The sequence below is a fragment of the Sander vitreus genome, chromosome 23, assembly GCF_031162955.1.
Source record: "Sander vitreus isolate 19-12246 chromosome 23, sanVit1, whole genome shotgun sequence".
NCBI lineage: Eukaryota > Metazoa > Chordata > Actinopteri > Perciformes > Percidae > Sander > Sander vitreus.
The window spans coordinates 2,727,810-2,752,806 of NC_135877.1; the positions used below are offsets into that span (position 1 = coordinate 2,727,810).

The 24,997-nt window shown below is 42.8% G+C and overlaps 1 protein-coding gene across 1 annotated transcript in view; it reads right to left on the minus strand.

Moving 5' to 3' along the window:
* Positions 1 to 1,284: 1,284 nt before the first annotated feature.
* Positions 1,285 to 24,997, minus strand: part of mpped1 (metallophosphoesterase domain containing 1) — an 80,916-nt gene continuing 57,203 nt past the window's right edge. The window contains exons 4-6 of the mRNA XM_078242965.1: positions 13,324 to 13,439; positions 4,850 to 4,963; positions 1,285 to 1,403 (exon numbers count right to left, since the gene is read on the minus strand). Of these exons, the coding sequence (XP_078099091.1) occupies positions 1,285 to 1,403; positions 4,850 to 4,963; positions 13,324 to 13,439 (349 nt within the window). The remainder of the gene's footprint in view (positions 1,404 to 4,849; positions 4,964 to 13,323; positions 13,440 to 24,997) is intronic.

Here is a 24,997-nt window from a genome sequence, read left to right on the forward strand (position 1 = left end):
TCACAGAGGAGAAAATACCATAATAAGCATTTACATTACTAAGAAATAGACCAAAGGTAATGTAATAAGCACAAATATGAACATGTTTTTTTTTTTTTAAAGCATAGCAACAACGTGGAAATCTTCAAGTTCTTTTTTTTCTTTACATTGACAGAGTACATTTACAAAGACCAGTTACACTACATGTAGTTACAGATTTACTCCTCTTTAAAAAAAAAAGGATAGAAAGTTCCATCTCTCCCAACACGAGGGAGGGTGCTTGAAACAACCACCGCGGCTTGGAAGTTGGAGGTTAGCGTGACTGTACAGAAGCAGCGTTAGCATGTAGCACCTTTACGTCGTATGTTACCTGCAGTCCAAAAAGCCCGCCTTCTCAGTTAGTCGCTAAAGAGCTGTGCTAGTCATTCACAGCATGGAGGATAGAGAGGAAGGGGGGGGGGGGGAAGAGGAGAAAAGGTGATAGGGGAGCTACATGGAAGGAGGAGTGGAGTGGAGAGGAAGGAAAAAGGGAAAGTGCTGCATGTGGTTAAGAGGCTTATGGGGGCTGTAATGGGGCCCAGGGGAGCGGTGTCATGTTCGACACCCTGACTCTCACACAGCCCCTGGCAGAGACCTCTTGCTGCCCTCACACACTCAATTTGATCACATACACACACACACACGCACACACACACTGGCAAAAACACACACCACATCATGCTCCGGGCCAGAGGAGGGGAGAGAAACAGGAGGAAGATAAGGGTGGCAGAAAGAGGCGGGAAGAAATGAGGAAAGTAATGTTTAAAAAAAATGGAAAGGGAGAAAAAGTTCCGTTACAATCCTCCCTCAGGCAAATGTACCGTTGCTGTTGAGTCGAGGCTTATCCACAACTGTCACGGAGACGAGGTGTTGGGTTGTTTCACTTTGTGATTTACAGTTCATATAAATGAAGTGAAAAAGACCAACAGGGACGTCTGGGTGCCTCCTATCTCTCTTGAGAGCCCCATCAGATTGTCAGTGCAGTAAAAGAGGACAGAGAAATGTCCATTTGTCCTTATGTAAAAGCGTCTCTCCACTCGTCCGTGTGTCTGCTTTTCGACTCAGTGTTGAGATGAAGAAATGGTGGCAGATAAAATAACATTAATAGCGTGAGGGAGCGTTCCTCACTTAGTCTCACTCTATCTCCAGGCATGTACCGTACTGGATGTGTGCCTCATATTTACAGACACCTGCTCCGCTCTGACCACCCGACCTCACCTAGCTCTCCTGGTTGGCGGCAGGTGTTTTTGGGCGCTCTCGCTTTAGTCATGTGGTCCGGGGGTTTGGAAGGTCGAAGACGATGGGCGCGTTCATGGGCAGGAAGTTGACCGTGCAGGCTGAGGCGTTGACGAACGTCGTGGTGCCGTCAGTCATCATGCCGTAACCTGGGTGAGCAGTGGAAAAGGGTGAACTCCTGCACGCTATCAGCACCAACGTTTTTACAGACAGTCACGTTTCCAAACCTTAAAACAGGAGCATCTTTGTTTCTGTCTTACAGGTGTGCACAGGTTAAATACATTTAAGAGTTGTTTTATTTTCACTTTTGTTCAAACAGGAACACACAATGGGCCCTATTTTAACGATCTAGGCGCACGGCGTGAAGCGCCTGGTGTTGTAATATTTTTATTTTTAATCTTTTGACGGGAAATTGACAACTGCGTCAGTCTTAAACTAGCTCCCGTGGGTCATACTAGAGGGTAGTAGTCATGTATTACGCCCTCGACTAATGTATGTATTAGAGCAGTGATTCTCAACTGGTAGGACCCGTTCTGGGTGGCTCATGGACAGCAGGTCAAAATGAAATAAATCATTTTTAATGCGCATCTGATTTTGGACTTTTTTTTTATTTATTTTGAAACATTTTTTTTGGGTGTTTTTTATGGACAAGCGTCAGAGCCATGCAGCAGTCTAGCGCTGTAGCCATGGTAACCATAATTTCATTAACTTTAAGTTTGTGTTGATGTTTTGATATTTCATTTATTTTAGTCATATTTGTCCATGCAGTTGGCATGCTCCTCTCCCTCTCCCTTTGCACATGTAAATATGTGTATTTATGTGAAAAAAAAAGGTAGAAGAAAGCCTATTTCTGAAAAATAAATGTGCTTGTTTTGAATTCTATAAAAGTGGGTGGCGACTTTATGACCATGGGGAAATATGGGTCACAGGGTGAGACCAGTTGAGAACCCCTATGTTAGACGACCTATGTGGGCATGTGGGTCGGTGGCTCTCTCTCTCTCTCTCTGTCTCTCTCTGTTTCTCTGTCTCTCTGTCTCTCTCTCTCTCTCTCTCTCTCTCTCTCTCTCTCTCTCTCTGTCTCTCTCTCTCTCTCTCTCTCTCTCTCTCTCTCTCTCTGTTTTGACCATAGTCTCTCGTCCTCAGTGTTTGCCATGGATTTGACACCATGCCTATCTCATGTTACATGTCTGTGCTGCAGTAGTCAGTCATAAAGCAGCTAACTGTATACATTTCCATTTTCACGTTTCAAGCATGAGCAGTTTTTCTTTTATTATAATAGTACAAAACTTCAATGCGGCCCAATATGGAATTGTTTATTTTTTTTAACCGCATGCTACTAAAGTGCTGCCTCCCCAAAAGGCACACAAATGTCCAATAATATTGACTAATATATGGTTAAATGATACAGACTAATCAGAGGAAGTACTGTCAATCACAGTGGAGCCCAGGACGAATAGCAACTGAGATGCATCTGATGGGGATCATAATACATACGCAAACACAGAGGTCATCGGTTGGACCTTATAAGTGCTTGGTATCGCAGCTCATTCTAAAATGCCGAGAATTCATATTGAGAAAATGTATGCATGAGTGTGACGCTAACACCCCTACAGTTAAAATAAAACGCTGCTTCAAAGGCACTTTGGATCAACGTTCCTTCCAAATGGCAGATGCAAAAGTGTAAAACCATTTTGTCAAGCACAAGTTACCATCTCTCCGAAAGTACTCCAATTTAGCTTTGCACTATCAGTGATTTTTTTTAAGTGTAGGTGTCACTTTCACCATGTCTTGGATACGAACAGATGTCTGTGTTGGTCCTTTCAGATTCAGAATACATGAATACAAAACACACTGAGGACATCTGCCATTCTGAATTTCATTCTGAGTCCTCAACTTTAATAAGAGAGCTGTTTTCAGCCTTTTTCTCCTGTTATAAAATCTGAGTTTCTAATCTGGTTCTCTGTGGGAGAGGGGGGGCGCTGCTCCAGGGGCTCAGCGCTGACCTGATCCCCTGACCGAGGAAGCAATCCTGAAATGCGGCTTGGGTATTCTCGAATATACACTTTAATAATTTTCGTCATTCATCATTGCTCTTCGAGAAAACTATTGTACATCACATCCATGTTTTTTCAGCTTACGTGGCTGGAATTGGATTTTTCAGTCAATTTAATTAACTTACAAATATTTAGCTTAAGGCATAGATAATACTATGATCTAGATCAGAGATCTTCAACAGGGGGTCTGGGACCCCTAGAGGGTCCTCAGAGTTACTGCAGGGCATAGCAGGGTCGGCCCTGCCTATTTGTGAGAAAACTGGGATGATAGGCTTACTGGCCAATGGGTAAGGTAGCCGTCCACAGATACAGTTAATAACAAAGGATTCACTGAGCCACATGAATGTTTAAAATTAAAACATTATTTATAAACTCATGCCAACAATTATTATTTTAATAGCTTAGTATTTTATGCACTAAAGGCTTTAGGCCGCCCTACTCGTTATTGTAAGACCAGTTTAATTTGCAACTCAATGTTATACAATATATGTAGTAGGGGGTCCCTGCTCCGTCTCTCTTTAAAGCTACAGTGTGTAGTTTCTGTCTCCCCCATGAGGATTTCTAAGTAATGACAACAAAACTGTCGGCGAGTCCGCATGATACAAGCCTTCTGTGACCGCGCAGCCCCCCCCCCCCTTCCTCCACGCAGTAGCTAGCAGCCAAGGAGGACACGGAGGATTAAAAAAACATGATAGACTCTTCAGAAGAGGTCATTATCTTCATTTGAGTTTCTGCGCGGGAAAGTCACCGGACGCCACAATCTTCTGAACATAGTCACACTGAGAAATCCAGAGAGTTGTGTGGAGCTGATAGTCTTAATTAGCTTTGTAGCAACTCATTTAGCAATGGCTGGAATGTAACGGGACGTTCATTAATATCAAAAAGGTTACGCACTAAAGCTATAAGTTAAACCCCGGATCTAGATACATGGCTTTTCCTCTATTTGCGCTACATCTACATGTGACTGCCGGATTTACATAATAAGCTGTATGTTTAGATATGTGAGAAAAATGTAGACACAGTGATGGTGGAAATGTGTGTAAACAAACTGCCGCCTTCAGAATACGGTAAAGCTAGAGGTCCCTTTCCTTTAGTTTGATGCTAAATGTGATGTCGCAACCATATGAATTTAGGTCATTAGGATTTATGTCAGCCTCAAAATGTGTAAACTGTATTCTGTAAATACAAAAAGGGGGGAGGAGATTAGTTTATATTTAGAGCACATCCCTGACTAAAAAACATCACATTGCAAATATGTGTGTACATATGTGGGGATGTAACGGAATACACGTACATTAGTCCAGGGTGGGATTCTTTCTCCTACTCACGTTTGATTTATACACTGATCAATCACACAGCAATTCCCCCCTTTTTCCATTAAACATGGTCATAAAACATGGTCAAACAACAACACAAACGTGGATATAAAACATCTACATTTGTAGATGTTTTATATCCACCATACGTGCCTCTGTAGTAACCGCAGTATTGTGTGTGTGTGTGTGTGCGTGTTTAAGTGTTTTACAAGCGCATGCGCGTACCTTCATGAATGTGTCCGAACACATGTAATTTGGGCTGGACTCTCCTCTGGACTGTGTTGAGCAGCTCCATGCACCCCACGCGCTGCATCTTTTTCGGGACCCAGTCCAGGAAACCTGCACACAGCGACATGCAAATCAAACACACCTCACACTAAACCCGCTGCTTCTCACAGAGCCTGCGAACACCACCAGGCCACAAATGAAGAGCTGTGGCCCAGAATGAGATAACGTGGTGCTGAGATGGTAGGTAGGTTAAAGGAAAATGATCATCTTAAAATAGAAGATATACATAGTGGTATTGAAGAGGATTTCTTTTTTTTTTTTTTTTTCTCTGTCTCTGTATTGACTGTCTCTCATTTGGACTCGGTCTTGACTTGGACTTGAACCTCTGTCTCAGACTCGACCAAGCTGGAATTGACTACAGCCCTGGCAGCAGGTGTGGTAAAAACACTGGCCGTTAGAATCAACACAAACTGAGAGTTACACCCAGCCACTTTAATCCTGTTAGTTTTCTACATAAACTGGCGGCTGTACAGTAACGATCCTCTTTGGATCATTTCACTAATGCGTTCAACGGGCAGCAGTGTGATGTGATTTTCGCTGTTTCCGCGGCTGAATGTGTCTCCGCGAGGGTCATAAATTTCATCTCCCTTCAAAAAGGCGATATATCACGTTTTAGAACGAAGCTCGCCATTTCGGGTCCTTGTCTAACGGCAAAAACTGCAGATCGCACCACACACACTAAAAAAAAAGAAAAAAAAAAGACTCTTAGAAAGCAGCCATAAAAAAAAAAAAAGATCAATCACAACCACGCACAGATGCAGACTTCACAGTGTGTGTGACAAGGATGAAGCACGGAGGGTTTATGATTTAGTGGCTGCTCTGCGAGGAGGGATGCTGCTCATGCTGAGTCAATAAAAGCATCAAGTCGGAGAAATAAAATGACTGAGGAGCTCGTGCCTCCATCTTCCCTGCCTTCTGTCGCTCCGGCCAGACAGGAAAAAGAAAAATAGAGTGAAGTGAACAAAAGAACCAATTATCAAATGAGAAAAAGAAACTGAAAGCGTTAAAGTCCTGCTAGGATTGTTTTGATCAATCGAAATTGGTTTGCCTGTGAAATGCCAGAAAATTGTAAAAACAAAAATACCTCATAAAATTCTCAAAGCTTGATATGACGTCTTTAAACTGCTTTCAACCAGTGTCCAAAATCAGGTTCATCCTCTTCAGGCAGACAGCTTCTCGAGAAAAGAGATCTGTAATCCAGTGATGGCACAGTTTGCCTGGAAGCTGCCAGAAAACTGACACGATAAAGGTGGGGGGGGGGTCCAGAAAGTTCTGTCTTTACCACCTGTGGCTAAATGTCTATGGAGGAAAGAGATCATTACTGTCGTCTCTGGGATTGCACTTTTGTATGAACCTTGTTTCTAAGATTACAGATAAAAAATAATCGTCATATTGAAACAGGAAAAAGGGCCTTCAACAAACTGTTAAGGGCACGGTTAAGTTAAAGTCAGTTTCCAAGTCTTTAAGGGGAAAGTTCAAGTCAAGTCTCAAGTCTTTCAATGGTAACTATCATTTTTTTCAACCTGGATCCTATTTTCCTATTTTTTGTGTGTGTAAGTGACTGATGGGAACAATGATCTTTGACACTGGTCCAGTATTACGCGTGAACGCTGTAACTGGCAGCCACAGACCGGACTGGAATGTGACCCTCTGGGGCAAATGTGCATCATCAATTTGGTCCACTAAAAGTGCTGTTTTTGCTGACAGGATCAGATTAATATTCTAAATGTCTAACAACATTATGGAAAGGATCCCTACAGAGATAGACCTTTTTAAAACCTCTTTAAAACCTTTGTGTTTAACCAGAAACAGCTCTGAGGTCGCTAGTGCTAAACCCACCAGACTCCATTTAAAAAAACAATACTTTTAGCGTGTATAGAGCCAACATATCTTCACATGTAAATCGGTAAACTATGTGTTTATTTCAACCAAAACTAGAGTTGTGATGGTCGGAAAAGTGGAAAGATGACCCAAAACGGCTTTTCATAGTTTTATTTAGTTTCTGTTGACTTTGAATGAAGTGTGTTTTACGATGCTAAAATTACTGTTTATTTACATGGAGTCTGGTGGGTTTAGTGAACGCAATTTTCATGGATCTTACTCTTCAACAGAAAGGTCGACCTCCTTAGAAATCCTTTCCATAATGTTGTCAGACCCTTAGAATATTAATCTGAGCCTGTCAGTGGCAAAACGACAGAATTGAAATACAAGCTGGACAATTGCCCAATTAACTCACATTGTAGCTTGTTTCTCTGCTGCCGACTGCAGCGATCTCACTTAATACTGGACCAATGTCAAAGACTATTGTTCCCATCAGTCACTTATATCCAAAAACATAGGAAGATAGGGTTGGAAAAAATAGGGTTGAAAAAAGAAACAGTAGTTACCCTTTAAGAATAAGTCCAAGTCAAGTTTCAAATATTAAAGGACAAGTCCAAGTCAATTTCCAAGTCTTTAACAATAAGTCCAAATCAAGTCTCAAGTCTTGAAGGGCAAGTCCAAGTCAAGTCTTACATCTTCGATATTTGACTTGATTTTGTAAAAGCAAAATGGCCAAAACCACGAGGAAAACGTATTCTTCTAAAGGAAACAGTTCATTGAACGGCCAACTTTAAGGAGTCTGAGTGAAAGGTACATACTTCATACTTCATCTGAAGTCAAGTCTCCTCAACTTTTTGCCTTTAAAGGTCCTATGGCATGCTGCTTTTTGGATGCTTTTATATAGACCTTAGTGGTCCCCTAATACTGTATCTGAAGTCTCTTTTATATAGACCTTAGTGGTCCCCTAATACTGTATCTGAAGTCTCTTTTATATAGGCCTTAGTGGTCCCCTAATACTGTATCTGAAGTCTCTTTATATAGACCTTAGTGGTCCCCTAATACTGTATCTGAAGTCTCTTTATATAGGCCTTAGTGGTCCCCTAATACTGTATCTGAAGTCTCTTTTATATAGGCCTTAGCGGTCCCCTAATACTGTATCTGAAGTCTGTTTTATATAGACCTTAGTGGTCCCCTAATACTGTATCTGAAGTCTCTTTTATATAGACCTTAGTGGTCCCCTAATACTGTATCTGAAGTCTCTTTTATATAGACCTTAGTGGTCCCCCTAATACTGTATCTGAAGACTCTTTTATATAGGCCTTAGTGGTCCCCTAATACTGTATCTGAAGTCTCTTTTATATAGACCTTAGTGGTCCCCTAATACTGTATCTGAAGTCTCTTTCGCGAAATCCAGCCTTGGTGCAGAATTACAGCCACTAGAGCCAGTCCCACAATGAGCTTTCCTTAGTATGTGCCATTTCTGTCTGTAGCTTTAAATGCTTTTGAGGGGAAGAGGGGGGGGCAAGGTGGAGCGTGGGGGTGTGGCCTTGACCAACTGCCATGCTTCATGGGCCAAATTCTCTAGGCGGGTGTCAGTACCCGATCCGTAACGCCTGTAAGATCCGTTCTGCGCATGCGCACTATTCAGCGCATGCGCAGAAACTCAACGTGTTTTACGACACTGCCTGATCAGTTCTACGCTTGTGAACACCGGCAAACTTCACAGCTCTATGCACGCGTTGGCGTAAGGATGTTTGGACATTTCTGGTTACCAGAAGAAAACATTACAGTGACAGTAGACCGTTATGATGGCAGAGATGAAGTTTACAAGGTGTTTGCTGGAGTTGCCTGAAGTATCTGTTAATGATATACGGAGAGTCGTCCGGCCATCCAGTACAACACCATGTAGCAAATTAAATAAAGGCTTCAAATTTTACGTTTCATCATTTCTTTGCAACTTTGAAGGTAATTTGCTAACGCTAGCTAGCCTGAGCTAGAAGCCTTGCTTTGTTGTTTTAAGTCATGACTCCGTCCTGCTTCAGGTTAATCATGCTTTAAATAAAGTTTAAGCATGTGTATACCTCTCACTTCATGTGTTTGTACTTCGATGAAAGTATCAGGTAAAAACAGGGCTACAAATGAGATCTCTGTGAGAGACCAGCAAACTTTATTGTGTTTTATTATGTAGCTCAATGCTGGACATTTCACCCCAAATTTCAGTCACTTTACTGTATTTGTATTTGTTTAGTATTTGGTTTAGAAGCCTTTATTGGTGATTTTTTTACGGTACAAAGTCCTGCTACATACGTACATATATAGCTAGCTATATATGCTCCGCTATGTCGCGTTAGCATGCAGCTACAATAGTTAGCTATGAGTATGCTAACGTTAGATTGTAGTGGAACGAAGCAGCACTTTCTAACATCAAAAATCGCAGATAAAGGCTTCTGAACCAAACACTACACAATCGGATATGTTTCAGCAGGAATGTGACCCGGAATTGGGGAGAATTTAACAACATTGCCAGCTAAGATGACATGTTTACTGCCGTTAGCATGTAGCTACTATAGTGGTATACAGCAGTGGCTGGAAGAGCTGTCATCCCGTCTTCAAAAGGACACTTATGTACGTTTACACTTCATCGCATTAATAATAGACAGTCTATGGTTATTAGTCAAGACGAAGTATTAAAAGTAAAAACATTAACATAAACAACACAACAACGACGTCGCTACACGGTTTTGGATCAGTGACAAGTCTCGATTGTTTGTCAGTGACAAGTCTCGATTGTTTGTAGCTATGACTATTGTATAATAAAGATTTAATAAAAAAGTTGTGATGTTTGGTCGTAAAGTGTTTCAACGCATGCGTGGTACAAATCACACAGGGACATCGTTAGTTTGCTACTACATAATTATGTGCATGCGCAGAACGGATCTTACAGGCGGTACGGATCAGGTACTGACAGCGGGCAAAGCAGAGAAAGGGGAGGTAACCTTTCCCCTTATGACGTCATAAAGGGAAGATTCCAGATCGGCCCATCTGAGCTTTCATTTTCTCAAAGGCAGAGCAGGATACCCAGGGCTCGGTTTACACCTATCACCATTTCTAGCCACTGGGGGACCATAGGCAGGCTGGGGGAACTCATATTAATGTTAAAAAACCTCATAAAGAGAAATTTTCATGCTATGGGACCTTTAAGTCTCAAGTCAAGTTTTCAGGCAGTCGATTTTCAAGTAAGCCAGGTCTCAAATCAGTCCAAGTAAAGTCGTGAGTCCTTATTTTTGCAACTCGACTCCAAGCTGCAAATCTCATGTCAGTTCTCATGTCAAACCGTCGTTTGAATTAGCCCCTTGCTTAGACTTCGACCAAAACTATACAAAAGATTGTGGCCATATAATAGCATGCTTGTGTGCCATGACAAGTGAGAAGTAGCTTTTCTAAGTTTCATGATTTGGTAGCTTGAGTAAGTCTTCACCGGGGGAAAAGAAAAGAGAGAAAAAGACTCTCTAGGGGACGACTTTAAGATTCTCTATGCATTTCTTATTGTTTGACTACCAAACAAAGGGCTAAAAATCCCACAGAGTCAAGTTAATGGACCCTCTCATATTCAACACAGACATAAAAACGTCCATGTTCTCAGCTGGCAGTGAATCAGTCATGCAGGTAAAGTCGTACAGTCAGACTTCTTTGTCCTCTAAATGTATCTACCTGTAAAAAAAAACACCATACTTTTAGTATCAGTTTTAGTATGAAATGTCTTAAAACTGTAAATGCGTTCTTTACAAGCCTTGTGAGACTGTGGAAGTGAAGTGAGAAGTTACGAGGGCTTTTTTGTGTCTCTGGGTATTTTGCTCTAATGTGTCGCTTGTTTCAAAGCAGCTGCTGCTATGGGCAGTGCGCCGGTTTTCCTCTTTTTGTCTCACTTTCTCTCTTTGTCTCTCTGCTGTTAACTTCTTCCTCACAGCCAGATAAAGAGGCCATATTTTTCCTCTCTAGCTGCCGATCTGCCGCGCCTCATAAAAAAAAACCGGGAGCTTTTGGTGCAGTGCAAAACGACGTCTTGCTCACACTCCTTTTTTCCGTCACCTTCTGGGCCATCATTCCTTTCGCACTCTTTTTTTTAAAAAAGATTTCGAAGAAAGATTTCTTTTCTTGACCTCTAGTGCTTTAAAGAATTCACTTTATTGTCCACACTTTTCTTCCTCATCCCCTTTTTCCTTTATCCTTCTTTCTTTCTCATGCCATTTCCTCTGTTGCTTTCGTCTGTGTGTGTGTGTGTGTGTGTGTATGTGTGCGTGTGTGTGTGTGTGTGCCTCATGCATTAGTAGCCTGCTGTAGCTGCTCCATATGCCGGTGGCTTACACGAGCAGATAGCTGGAGACACTTCGCTGAGCTGAATGGAAAATAAAAACGTCCGTGTTCGCAGCCGAGACGCAAGACACAGAAATCAATCACACACACTCGTCTGAGCACCACAGCTGCAGCGGGAGATGAGGTGTGAAAGTGTGTGTGTGTGGTAGAGTGAGAGTCAGAGAGAGAGAGAGAGAGAGAGCGAGAGAGAGAGAAGATTGTGTGTGCACGAGCGTCTGTGTGTGTTTGTGTGTGAGACAGAGATGTGCCTACAGGATGTCAGTTCACTTGTGAGCCAGCATCTGTGTTTGTGTGTGTGTGTGTGTGTGTGTGTGTGAGGATGAAAAGTGTGTAGAAGCTGAAAGGTGATCACTAAGAAGGCTAAAGGTAAAGTGTGTTTTCAGGTTGAGCGGGCCGAGCTGACCGGACTGTGTGAGTCACCGCTTTGATTACTTTCACCCGTTGTTCATCCACACAACACAACAATGATTCATCATGTTGTTTATATGGTTTGTATGAATATGTATGAGTGTCTATTCACATACTTGCTGCCAGGACCACTAAAGTCAAGTCCTCTGGGGGAGGTTTAAGCATCGTAGAGAGCGTTTACAAAAACTCACATCATGGTGGACTAGCATTTTAATGGAAATGTCCCCAGTTCAGGCCCAGCTGGCAACCTTGGTTGTATGTCATACTCTCACTGTCATCACTTTCCTGTATATCTAATAAAACAATATAAAACACGATGCATATTTTATAGGCTGATGCTAGTATTTCTAGACCCAATATATTTAAATGTGACTACTTTTAGGTTAATAAATGAATACATAAATACATAAATAAATAAATAAACGACAGAGGACCAGATTTACTGCAGTTTTTCAGGCACAGATGTGACGCATTCTCCCCAAACGCAGTTTATTTATCAAACAGGTGCAGTAGGCTGGAGTTGTGTTCCGATGAATTTACTGATTAAACTGAGCACAGATGGGAGTTACAGGAAGGTTTATGGTCGCCTCAGTGTTCCGCGAGCCAGAAAAGGACGTCACCAACATCTTTCGTGTCCGGCACAAAGGCTCTGCAAATTGTCGCGGCGCGTGGTTTCGCACCTCTGGATTATTGTAACTCCAGTACGTCCGTGTTTATCATGGATGTGTTTACTCGCAGGCAGCCGGCTTTCCTTTACTTCCGCTCTCGACTTCTTCTCTACGCCTTCTTGCTTATTCGCAGATTATTTTTTTCCTTTTCATAGTCGTAGTTAATATTTAATAATACGCTATTGCTCTGTTCAATCCCGGCACTGTTCACTTTTGCACTACCACCATTGCACACACTCTACCATATAGCACCTTATCATGGTCATTGCATCACATGGTCGGTCCATACCAGACTTTTGTAATCACTTCACAAAATGTTACTCTTTAAATTTCTGTGAGTGATTGATATGTATGTGAGATATATGTGTGTAGCCTATGTGTGTTTGTTGTGTTATGGTTGTCTAAGCTACTGGATGCCTAAAATGTCCCTCGGGATGAATAAAGTATATCTATCTATCATGCGTTGAGCATAAACATCTCCGTGCATGCTCGTAGCTTGCGCGCCATCTACAGAGGCCCGCGCCACGGTGCCCTTGCGCGAGTATGAACAAAGCTTTACAGGAAGGTTGCAGTGGTGAAAAGAAATGCTGATTAAATATAGGCTTGTCTATAAATGAGAACTCGTTATCAGATTAGGCTATTATTCAAGAACACTCGAGCTGATTACTGTAACGCAAACAATCAGGGCACAAACTTGAATTTGATCTTCAGGGAAATGTAAAATAACTGCAGGCTGCAAATGCATGTTACTTTCTTTTGATAAGACATTTACAGCGTGTGTTTACCTTTGTATTACCATCCATATCAACACACTCCACCTCCACCTGCTGCTCTCTCTCTCTCTCTCTCTCTCTCTCTCTCTCTCCACCAGTTGCATTGGCTTGTGTATATTTTATGCATATATGATTTGTATTCATATTTAGAGAGAGATTAAAAGATAATTTCATTGTAATGTCTTTGCACAGTTCAGTGATCTGTGCCCATGTGTACCTTCGGATGCATCACGGAGCATGTGTGTGTGTGAATGAACAAAACAAACAAATGGCCAAATGGTTCATGCATATATTTGTGTTTGTGTCAGTCTATGGTTTGTGTGTGTGTGTGTGTGTGTGTGTGTATGTGCTGTAATGTGTGTCTCACCCAGTGGGGGGCAGTGTGTGACCAGGATGTCTGTGTTGTCGGGGATCTGGTTCCACTTGTCCAGCAGAGCCTGACCCCGCGGCAGGTTGAAGCCCCAGCCGTAGTACCAGGGCTGCCTACAGACACAGACACACACAGACACACACACACACACACACACACACACACACACACAAAGAAAGAAAGAAAAGTGTTGGTTAGTACACTCACGGTCAGAAGTACAGACATCATGTGGGATGTTTTGAATCATATGTCACACACCTCCCTCTCACTCTCACGGCTGGTAACCTTTACATTAATAACGCTTGTTAAGTTGAGGGTAACACTGAACATGAGAACTTTTTCACATCCCACTCACGTGTGTGAAAACCACACAGCAGGACACAGAACACAACTAACTGAACTATTTCTAATTTGTGCTGTGGACAAAATACCACACTACACTTTGCTGACACTGTTGATTTGTGAATGGTCGTGACGAGTCCGTTTTGACAAGGGTCTAATTAATATTATCACTTTGTGAATGCAGTTTTTCTGTTTAGCATATATGCAACGTTTTGGCACTGACAGCAAATATGTGGCCTCTTAGTGCTGGGGGGAGGGGGGGGTCCTTACTAGAGGCTCTTTAAAAGGCTATTTTTTTTACATTTTTTATTTTTTTACAATGTTTTTATTCATTTTCATAGCCAATACAATTTTCAACAACCCGTCCCCCGTCCCGACCGACAATACAATTTCTCTCTCAACCTCGGCCGTACCACAACAGTCAAAAAATAAAAATAAAATGATATGACAGTATCACAGAAGCAGCTCCCCTATGTCTTTTTTAACAAACTGGTCAAATGGCCTCCAGATTTTCTCATACCCCCCTCAATATATATATATATATCTATGTATCTCCAAGGACATACATTGCACCATATTCTTGATCCAAGCACCGATTGTCGGTACCTCCATTTTCTTTCAAATGAGTGCTTTAGTCCTTTATAGCAGTCTCTGTTTTAAAGCTATAGTGCAGATACTGGTATCATATTAACACTTAATGCAGTGATTACCAACCAGGGGTACGTGTACCCCAGGGGGTACTTCTGCAGTTGCCAGTGGGGTACTTGGAAAGATTGTATCCAACTACTGCAATTTGAACATTTTGAAATTATGATTTGATAAAAAACAAAACAATATATCAACATATTAACATTATCATTATCAACCGTAAGACCTCAACTCTACATGTTGCAGTTATGTAAGAGAAGTTAGCAAGTGAGCACAGAAGTTTCAACAGGTAGCTAAAAGGAATGGCTAAACGGTTCAAATGATTAGGTATAAGTAGTGGATAAATGGTTGTAATTGTTGTTTACAGTAAGAGTAACGTTAGTGGATAAATGGTCAAATATTCAGCTTCATCCTGAATAGTAGTAACCTAGTAGGCTAGTAGTACAAGATTGCTGACCAAATTGTTTCTCATACAATTGAATCAGTGGTAATACTGATTCAATTGTCTGAGAAACAATATCCACTTTTATATGAATGGTGTCATACATTTGAAAAATACATTGGGAATCAATGAAGGGGTACGTGAGTTCATCTGACAGGGCTGTGGGGGTACCTCAGACCACTGACTTGAGGCATCCGCCAAAACTTGCCAGGAAGGGGGCTAAATAACGCTTCAAAGTTAGGAAAAACTGGCAAGGGCATTTTCAAAGGGGTCCCTTGACCTCTCACCTCAAGATATCTGAATGAATGCCCACTTCATGCTAATCCCATGCAGTTTGGTGTCCTTAACCCTTGGGTTGTCTTCCCGTTGTCAACCGTGCAACTTTCAGTTTTCTCTGGGTCAAAATGTCGGCGTTGTAAAATGCACCCCCTTGTAAAATGAAAAACACAAGGCAGAACCATCATGGTTGACCATCAAGGGCATGAAGAGCAGTCATCTGGTGGAGGATGAGGGGAGGAATCAAGCAGATCCCTGACAGGGGGGGGGGTTAGATAGGTACACACGGGTGAGCAGAAAAGCATAAATGCTACATTAAACATCTCCTTGATCACAGTCAGCCCTGGGACGCTCCAAGACAGGAAGACGAGGGCAGACAAGGGGGAGGGGGGGGAATGAGAAAAGAAGAGAAGAAGAACAGAGCGTTGATGGCTGGGGCTCGTGTCCTTTTACTTTGATAACGGACGCCTCGGTCGTGAGTGACGGAGAAGAAATTAACATGTCACTTACAATCTGTACTCCGATCCATCTTCCTCTCCAACACCCGCACAAGTGTGTGTGTGTGTGTGTGTGTGTAACCGCAGGCGATGACGTCCGCTGCCGCCGCCGTGCAACCAGCCTTAAATTGCCGACTGTCACTCGAAACGCCAACTTTAACGCTGTGGTCGCTGCCCGACACGTCTGTGCTCAGTGAAACATCAGATGAGGATTTTTTAGAATAATATCCGGAGTGTGTGTGTGTGTCTGACATGCTTGGTGACTTCAAAGACAGATGGGGAGACAGAAAGACAGGCCTGCACACCTACACACACACACACACACACACACACACACACACACACACACACACACACACACACACACACACACACACACACACACATACAGACACACACACACACACACACACACACACACACACACACACACACACACACACACACACACACACATACAGACACACACCAACACACGCACACACACACACACACACACGCACACACACACACACATACAGACACACACACACACGTACAGACACACACACACACACACGTACACACACACACACACACACACACACACACATACACACACACACACACACACACACACACACACACACACACACACACACACACAAACACACACACAGTCCTTCTCTCTAATTAAGAAAGCTAAAAATGGGGACTCCAGGTCCCGTGCGCAGGGAGGGGTGGTCAAGCACGTGGGAGTGCATCATGGGAAATCACGTCCTTTTTCAGCTGAAGTGCACGCGATTAAAATCCCCTCACTTCCTGAACATCAGAGACTGAACATTCCTGACGAATGATCTGATGCTGCCCATGAACTCAATTTCAATAATTTACACTGCGAATATTAAAACATTTAGACTGGCCTTAGCATATTAATAGGCCGTGTGGAATGTAATATTCATGTCCATCTTCAAATGGACGTCTCAATTAAAATGGAATGAGCTCTGTGGTGCAGTTGATGCTCCCGATTCTGTCAGTGTGAATGGACGGATGAAGAGAGAGCAAAGGATTAGAGGAGATATGGTAAACGACCAACGGATGTTGATTTATTTTCATATATATATATATACTGTATAACACGTAACAGAGTCATAGATAAGCAAAGAGAAAGATTCATGAGGATGGAGAGAATCAGCGAGATGCTTGGATCGATGGATAGAGCAGTTCAAGTCAACTTAAAGGACCATATTGTACTTTTGCATGTTTAACTACAAATCATATACTCTTTACCAAGGTGCAATTTTCCGGGGGGGATGCGGTGGATTTTCCCCTTTCTGGTCTACATATCCCTGCCTCTGCTGAATTATTTTTATCCCCGGTGGGGACAAAATGTAGCTTTCCTTAGGACGTGCCATTTCTGTGTCTGTAGCTTCAATTGCTATTGAGGAGGAAAGAGGGGGGGCAAGGTAGAGGGTGGGGGTGTGGCCTTGACCAACTGCCATGCTTCGCTCGTTTTCAAGCCATGATGTCTCTTTCTCATGGGTGGGCCAAATTCTCTGGGCGGGCAAAGCAGAGAAAGGGGAGGTAACCTTTCCCCTTATGATGTCATAAGGAGAAGATTCCAGATCGGCCCATCTGAGCTTTCATTTTCTCAAAGGCAGAGCAGGATACCCAGGGCTCGGTTTACACCTATCACCATTTCTAGCCACTGGGGGACCATAGGCAGGCTGGGGGACCATAGGCAGGCTGGGGGAACTCATTAATGTTAAAAAACCTCATAAAGTGAAATGTTAATGCCATGGGACCTTTAAACTAAAGCACTGTAATGTGAACAGTTTATAGTGCGATGGAAGATACAAGCCGAGCAGCAGCTGCTGGGTGTATTTAGCCGCTCCAGAGCTCCGGGGCGCCGGCTACCAGCGGCAGTTGTTTAGCCACCAACAGGTGACTGTGAGCCGGCTACAGGCCATAGTCCAAAACAGCCATAGTCCTTTAATGGATGTCCACACAATCTGTGATTGATCAATGTTGCTTTTGAGTTCTTGTGAAAATATACCTTGGAACTTTATTTTAATCTATTTAGAGGCTGTGTATCCAATTTTGGAAAGAAAAAGAACTCAAGTTTGCCATTCAGTATACCTAAAACAGTGATGATCCAGTCTATTATTTTTGTCAGTTTAGGATTACAGTATCCTTTATAAAGTACCGCAGTTTGGATTATTTTGTGACAACAATCATTCTATAGGAAAAGGCTCCTCTCTTTGTCAAATGGTTTATATCTCATTTTGCAGCAAACCTCTTCACGGTGTCCACCGTGCCAGGAAAACGTCTCCATGCCGACTGTACACTGTAAACCCAGATTTAGTTGTAATTAAACTTCATAGTGGTCACTACTTATTATTTCATGTTTTGTTAAAAACCATATTCATTTCTAAATCACATTAGTTGTTTGTAATAATCAGGCTAAGTATGCAGTGCACAGATCATATGAAGCAGAGATAACTAAGGATGGGAAGTTTCTGTATGGGAGGGGCGGGGTCATTGGAACTGTTCTTGGCTGAAGTGGTGCAAAGGCTCATGGGAAGAAATACATGTTCTGAACGTTTTCTGTCCTAGTGTGTTTTAATAATGTTCTGTTCATGTTTTGGGTGTGCATTGATGTTATCTGGGTTTTAGTTTTGTATGGTTGATTTAGTCTTCATGTTTGTCTACATTTATTGTTGCACCATGACTGAGACCCGGGGGGGGACTGATGGGGTCTGGGCAGTGAGGCAGACCAAGGTCAAACATACATGTAGAGCATGATGGGAAATACACTCTGAGAATTGTTACCCTTTATGTTTTACTGGAACTAATGTATTGAGTACATTGTTCTTAAAATCAGGCTGTCATAAGGAAAAAAACATATTTAGAGCAGTTCTTTCTGTAGTTTTGATAAGTATAAAGTACTCTGTATTGATTGTATAATCTGATCTAATCTGATGTGAGAAACTTGAGTTAACTAATGATTTTCAGTAATGTCTACTAATGTAAACTTGATTTGTCTACTACATCAACTTACTGCTCTGTGGTAATACAACTTGACCTGTTAAGTGTCACCTTGTGTAAAAACTTAAACCGTTTAAGGTAACGGGTTTCTACGCAAATTTCTAGGAAGGTCAACTAATTTGGGATAACAGTTCTTAAACAGAGATTATCTCTTACAAGGAATTGTAATTCCTCCATGAGAGGCCGACTCGTGTGTTTGCTGAGCCAACCTGAGACTAACTGAATGTAATTCCATGGATAATATCCCCGCTTTAGAATTATGAAGTTTTTTTTTTTTTAATCAGGTAAGGGATTACAATGGTACAAGTAAATTGTGTTAACATTGAGGAGGAGAATCGGGCGAAGCGTGTAGCATATTAAAGATTCTGCTAATGTGCTGGGCTGGCGTTTGGTATGGGTTTTAAAAAAAGGAGAAAACAGATGTTTGTGTTAGAGCACTCGATCCCCCGGCACATCTTTAAGGCAACACACTGGGAGAAAAACAACAGCTTTCAAATCATTACTTTCATTTCACATCTACACCCCCAACCCACGCACACACCAACACCCACACATATACACCCCCCACCCCCCCACACACACACACACACACACACACACACACACACACACTAAAGGATACCACATACATGGCAATGCACAGCTCTTTGCTGAAGTTTTTGAGCTTGCATGTATCATTGCGTGTGTATGTATGCGTGTGTACATGTGTGTGTGTGTGTGTGTGTGTGTGTATGCATGTGTGTGTGTCTAACTAACGGAGGCCCACTGATATCACTGGAGTAAGTCCATGAATCATTGAATGGCTCTGCCGAGGGCTGCTGAGCACCCTTGCCTGCCTCTCTCTTTCCCCTCATTCTCTCTCGTCTTCATCTCTCCCCCTCATGACATCTCTCTGTCCATTTCCCCTCTCCTCCTCCTTCCCTGTCTGTCTCCTCTTGACAGATTACTCATTCTCTCTCGCTCTCGCTCTCTCTCTCTCTCTCTCTCTCTCTCTCTCTCTCTCTCTGTCTTCAGTTCTCCCCCTCACTCTCCTTGTTAGGGGGAGACGACCTGCTGCCAGGAGAGCAGCCCGCTCTCTGAGAAGCTGCCTTCTGTGTTTGAGAGGGAATTATTGAAAACCACATTAACAGTGAAGGTATTCTAAGGTCCAGCAGGGAAGAGAGAGGCAGAGTTTGGAGATGGGGGGAAAGGACTGCGTATTAAACTATAGTACACTATAAGAAATATCTGTGTATTAACAGTGGTAGGACTGTATATTTTAACAGAAATTGTCCATAGAACGTCATTCACAGTTGTTTTTTACATTTCAAATTGCATAATCTGTGCTCCGACCACTTTTGTCAGCCACAGAGGTTGGTTTTGGGAGATTAAAGAAGTCCACGTTGTCACATTCATTTGACATTTTAGAATTTTAGAAAGTTTTTGTTTTCCAACCTTTTGTGACACTTTTTCCAATGTTTTAGAAGTTGACTAACTGGGCAGTATGTATGAGAGAAGTTTATATAGGCCTACCAAAATGTTCTGTATTTTAACTGTAGCTACACACTACATTTCCGTTCTTTAATTACGGGAATTTATTTCTTAGCGTGTATTTTTGAATACCTACCAAAATGTTTTGGTAGCACTGTGTATTTTCAAGTACCAAAACACTGGCACTGTAATGACAACAGAACTGTTGGTGCGTCCACATGATACATATCTATGAGAATTGAGATATGCCATATCTCTCCACAATGGTGATCACCTACCAACCAGTAAGAATTCCGGCTCTCACAGACCTGTTAGTTTTTCTTTAAGAAGCCCTCCTGTTCGCCACTCATTACCTGTATTAACTGCACCTGTTTGAACTTGTTACCTGTATAAAAGACACCTGTTCACACACAAGAACAGACTCCAACCTCTCCACAATGGCCAAGACCAGAGAGCTGTATAAGGACATCAGGGATAAAATTGTAGACCTACACAAGGCTGGGATGGGCTACAACTGTTGTTGGCGCAATTATTAGAAAATGGAAGAAGTTCAAGATGACGGTCAATCTCCCTCGGTCTGGGGCTCCATGCAAGATCTCACCTCGTGGGGCATCAATGATCATGAGGAATGTGAGGGATCAGCCCAGAACTACACGGCAGGACCTGGTTAATGACCTGAAGAGACTGGGACCACAGTCTCAAAGAAAACCATTAGTAACACACTACTCCGTCATGGATTAAAATCCTGCAGCGCACGCAAGGTCCCCCTGCTCAAGCCAGCGCACGTCCAGGCCTGTCTGAAGTTTGCCAATGACCATCTGGATGATCCAGAGGAGGAATGGGAGAAGGTCATGTGGTCTGATGAGACAAAAATAGAGCTTTTTTGGTCTAAACTCCACTCGCTGTGTTTGGAGGAAGAAGAAGGATGAGTACAACCCCAAGAACACCATCCCAACCGTGAAGCATGGCGGTGGAAACATCATTCTTTGGGGATGCTTTTCTGCAAAGGGGACAGGGCGACTGCACCGTATTGAGGGGAGGATGGATGGGGCCATGTATCGCGAGATCTTGGCCAACAACCTCCTTCTCTCAGTAAGAGCATTGAACATCGGTCGTGGCTGGGTCTTCCAGCATGACAACGACCCGAAACACACAGCCAGGGCAACTAAGGAGTGGCTCCGTAAGAAGCATCTCAAGGTCCTGTTGTGGCCTAGCCAGTCTCCAGACCTGAACCCAATAGAAAATCTTTGGAGGGAGCTGAAAGTCCATATTGCCCAGCGACAGTCCCGAAACCTGAAGGATCTGGAGAAGGTCTGTATGGAGGAGTGGGCCAAAATCTCTGCTGCAGTGTGTGGAAACCTGGTCAAGAACTACAGGAAACGTATGATCTCTGTAACTGCAAACAAAGGTTTCTGTACCAAATATTAAGTTCTGCTTTTCTGATGTATCAAATACTTATGTCATGCAATAAAATGCAAATTAATTACTTAAAAATCATACAATGTGATTTTCTGGATTTTTGTTTTAGATTCCGTCTCTCACAGTTGAATAGTACTTATGATCAAAATTACAGACCTCTACATGCTTTGTAAGTGGAAAAACCTGCAAAATCAGCAGTGTATCAAATACTTGTTCTCCCCACTGTATACATGTATTGACTAGCGCAGCTTTATGTTTTAATTGTGCTTATTTTAGACAGAATTCTTGTATATTAATGAAATTAAACACGTATTATTGTGTCAACTAAAAAGTATTTTGCGTATCAAAGCCTGATATATCTTCTTCCTCTGAGCCATAGAGCTCCGTTGTTGTCCAAAAACTATTAAAAGACATCAGTAAGCAACACTGTTGCACTGGGTGACATGTTCCTTCATTACCAAGAACACACACTGTAGTTTATTTTTTCACTCAATCCCACACACACACCCTCCTGCTGCCACAAATACTCACCAAATGGGGATTAATCCGCCGCTAAAAAAGTCCCCTACAAATGCATTTCTTCCCTTTTGAGAAACGCTTACTTACTTACTTTACTTTTTTAACAGATTAACATCCTCAGTAGGAACCAATCCAAAAACAAATTAATAAAGCCAGCCCTGTTCTTTAAATGTAAGGGTTTTGTAGGTATTAAATACAAATATAATTCAATACTGCAACTGTGGGTATCAGCACCAATATCAAAACGTTTAAAATGATATCCAGGAGAGGGAGAGAACAAAATATAGCAAACACATGCAGACACAGATGGATGAGGAGGAGGTGAGGAAGTGCTGTGGTTGTAGGGTAAGAAAAAAAAGAAGGACATGAGAATTAAAGAGGATTACTGTAACAAGGTCCATCTTAGTGTGTAACACGGGCCTCGTGCTAATCACTACATCAGGCACTGACGCGGTGAAAACACCCAGCCGTGATCACCTCTGCTAGGTTTAATTAACTACTCATGACTTAACGACCCTAATAACTGCCTGCTGGGAGTAATGTGGAGCGTGGCGGTCTGCGTACACGCACAAGCCGCACTCACCTACGCACACACACACACACACACACACACACACACACACACACACACATACACACATTTGTGAAGTGATGTTTGGTCTGTGTTTGACGTGCAGCACATAAGCATAGATGCGTATTTGCCGATGCACTCCTGCCTATTTATGTTTTCCCCACAGCTTTATCTCCACACTTCCTCTCCCTGACGTCTATCTCTTTACATCTCTTGGACTTCTTTGTCCTTCCTTAAAGGAAATGTCATCGGGGAACTGTTTTCAATTAGAAATGAACAGAGGGGAGGCTTCAGCGCATTGGCAGAGGTCTATTGTAAAGCCTCTGCAAAATCATGTGGCAGGTGAGACCGCCTGCTGGTACGCCTCAGAAGCCGAACCAGTTTCTGTTGTTCGCTCCTGAAGCGCGGGCAGAAGCCGAGTTTTCCTCACTGCTTCTCTGTGCTCTTTTCCTGCCCTGTCAGTGTATTATGGTGCTTGGTTTCGGGTTGCACACAGCAGGGGTAACGTAGGATGCTTCACAATCACTGCCGCGTTCAGTAGCTGTGTGGCTGGCTTGTGAGGTCCAATCATATCCATGCAGGTGTCAGGCCAACCATTCGTACATATAGCTATGAAAGGTATACACTGTAATTCGTATATGGGTAAAAACACAGAGCTTTCAAGCAGGTGTCCTACTGTGTAATTGTGTACTGTGTAATTATAAAGTCCTACCACTGCTATTTCCAGTTCCAAAAGCTCACTCCCACAGTGTGTGTTTAAATTCACTGACAGCCACAGGTGATCAGGAGTTACATTGTGAGCTGCAGCTCTTAACCGGAGCCACTTGACGTTGGATTGATCAATAGAAACGTCTAAAAGTCTCTCCTTGAATGCAGAGACCTGCAACAGCAGTAAGAATGCCAGCACCAGAGCCATTGTTCCCTAACTGATGACGACAGAGAAGACAATTCAAAGCAAAGTCAATATCAATTCTCAAACTTTTTTTCTCTCCAGAATGTACCCCCTTTGAAATATCTTTTCATCCAAGTACCCGCTGAGCAGCACAAAACATTTTGGGTAGAAAAAAAGGCCTAGCTTTATAAAGAGGCACAATACGGATTTACTAAACAAGAATATTGCAACTGAAAAACATTTAAAAGCTACATTTCAAATGTTTAGAATCACTACATGTGTTCATTAGTATAGTGTATAATTGTTTTAGGAATTATGCATGAGTGATATTTATAAATTAAAAATCTCACCTAAGTAACCCTAAGGGTACCCCCATTTGAGAAACACTGCATTAAAATACAAGACATGAGACACAATCAAAATGTTCCTCTTCTCAGCTGGAGATGCAAAACAGCGCTTTTCAAAGAAGCCACATGTGAAAGCAAGCGTGTTTGAAAAGCACAGGCTCTACCCGGCCTCGCATTCCTCGCCGCCATCCCTTCCTCCTTCCCACACAATGGGATTAGCGGTGCTCGTTTAGGCAAATGTGACAGTTATAACTCAATAGACACGGCGGCGCTCGTGAACACAAACAAGCGTGTGCGTGTGTGTGTACAGGCAAAAATGTGCATGTGTGCTTCGGCGCTCACATAGCCCGTGGTGTTACATGGCAGGCATGTGAGAGTTTGACTCGCTCGGCCCACTCAGCACAGCGGGGGGGAGCAGAGTTAGAGAGACGCAGAGACGGAACAGGTTGCTTTATATGTCGCACAGAGAGGTTTTTTTTCTTCATTTAATTATTTATCATGACTCAATAGCACTGCACACACATGCCATTCGATTCCCGTCATGTACAGACTTTGATGTTTAATCGTGGGTCAGCCTGCCGTAGTGGGCTCATCCTCACAGCAGGAATACAGAGAGAGAGAGAGACACTGAACAATAGGAGGGGAGAGAGACAGTGAGAAGTAAGGCCGGGACCATATGCTTTTGTTGGGATTCAGTTCTTTCCAGTCCAGTCTCATGGCAGGTCGTGAAATGGTTACGTTATTGAATGTATTGATTGGTGAACAGGACACGATTATGTCGGGGGTTTTTTTTTGTGTGGTGATTACGAATATTAATTTAATGTATTTAAATGGGAAGCATGTTCCGTGATCACAGCACTACAACGGTAGAGAGTAGTATGAAAAGCAGAAAATCCACGTAGGGAGGCTGGTCTGGGTGGTGGATGGCTCAAACAACACAGGACTCTCACCCCGGAGACCGGGGATCGCGTCCGGCGTGTTGCGGTTCCTTTCCCGCGTTCTTCTCTTCCTAACCTCAACCGTCCCGTTGTTGTCGGCGTCTCCTGCGTGTGACGGTTCCTTTCCCAGTTCTTCTTTTTCTAACCTCAACCGTCCCATTGTTGTGGGGTTTCATGTCCCCGTTGTTGCGTGCCACAGAGACCGCAGATCGTGTCCCTGCGCCCGGGGATTGCGTCCCCGTGTGGCGGTCCGTCCCGTTGTTCTCGCCGGCGTGTAGCGTTT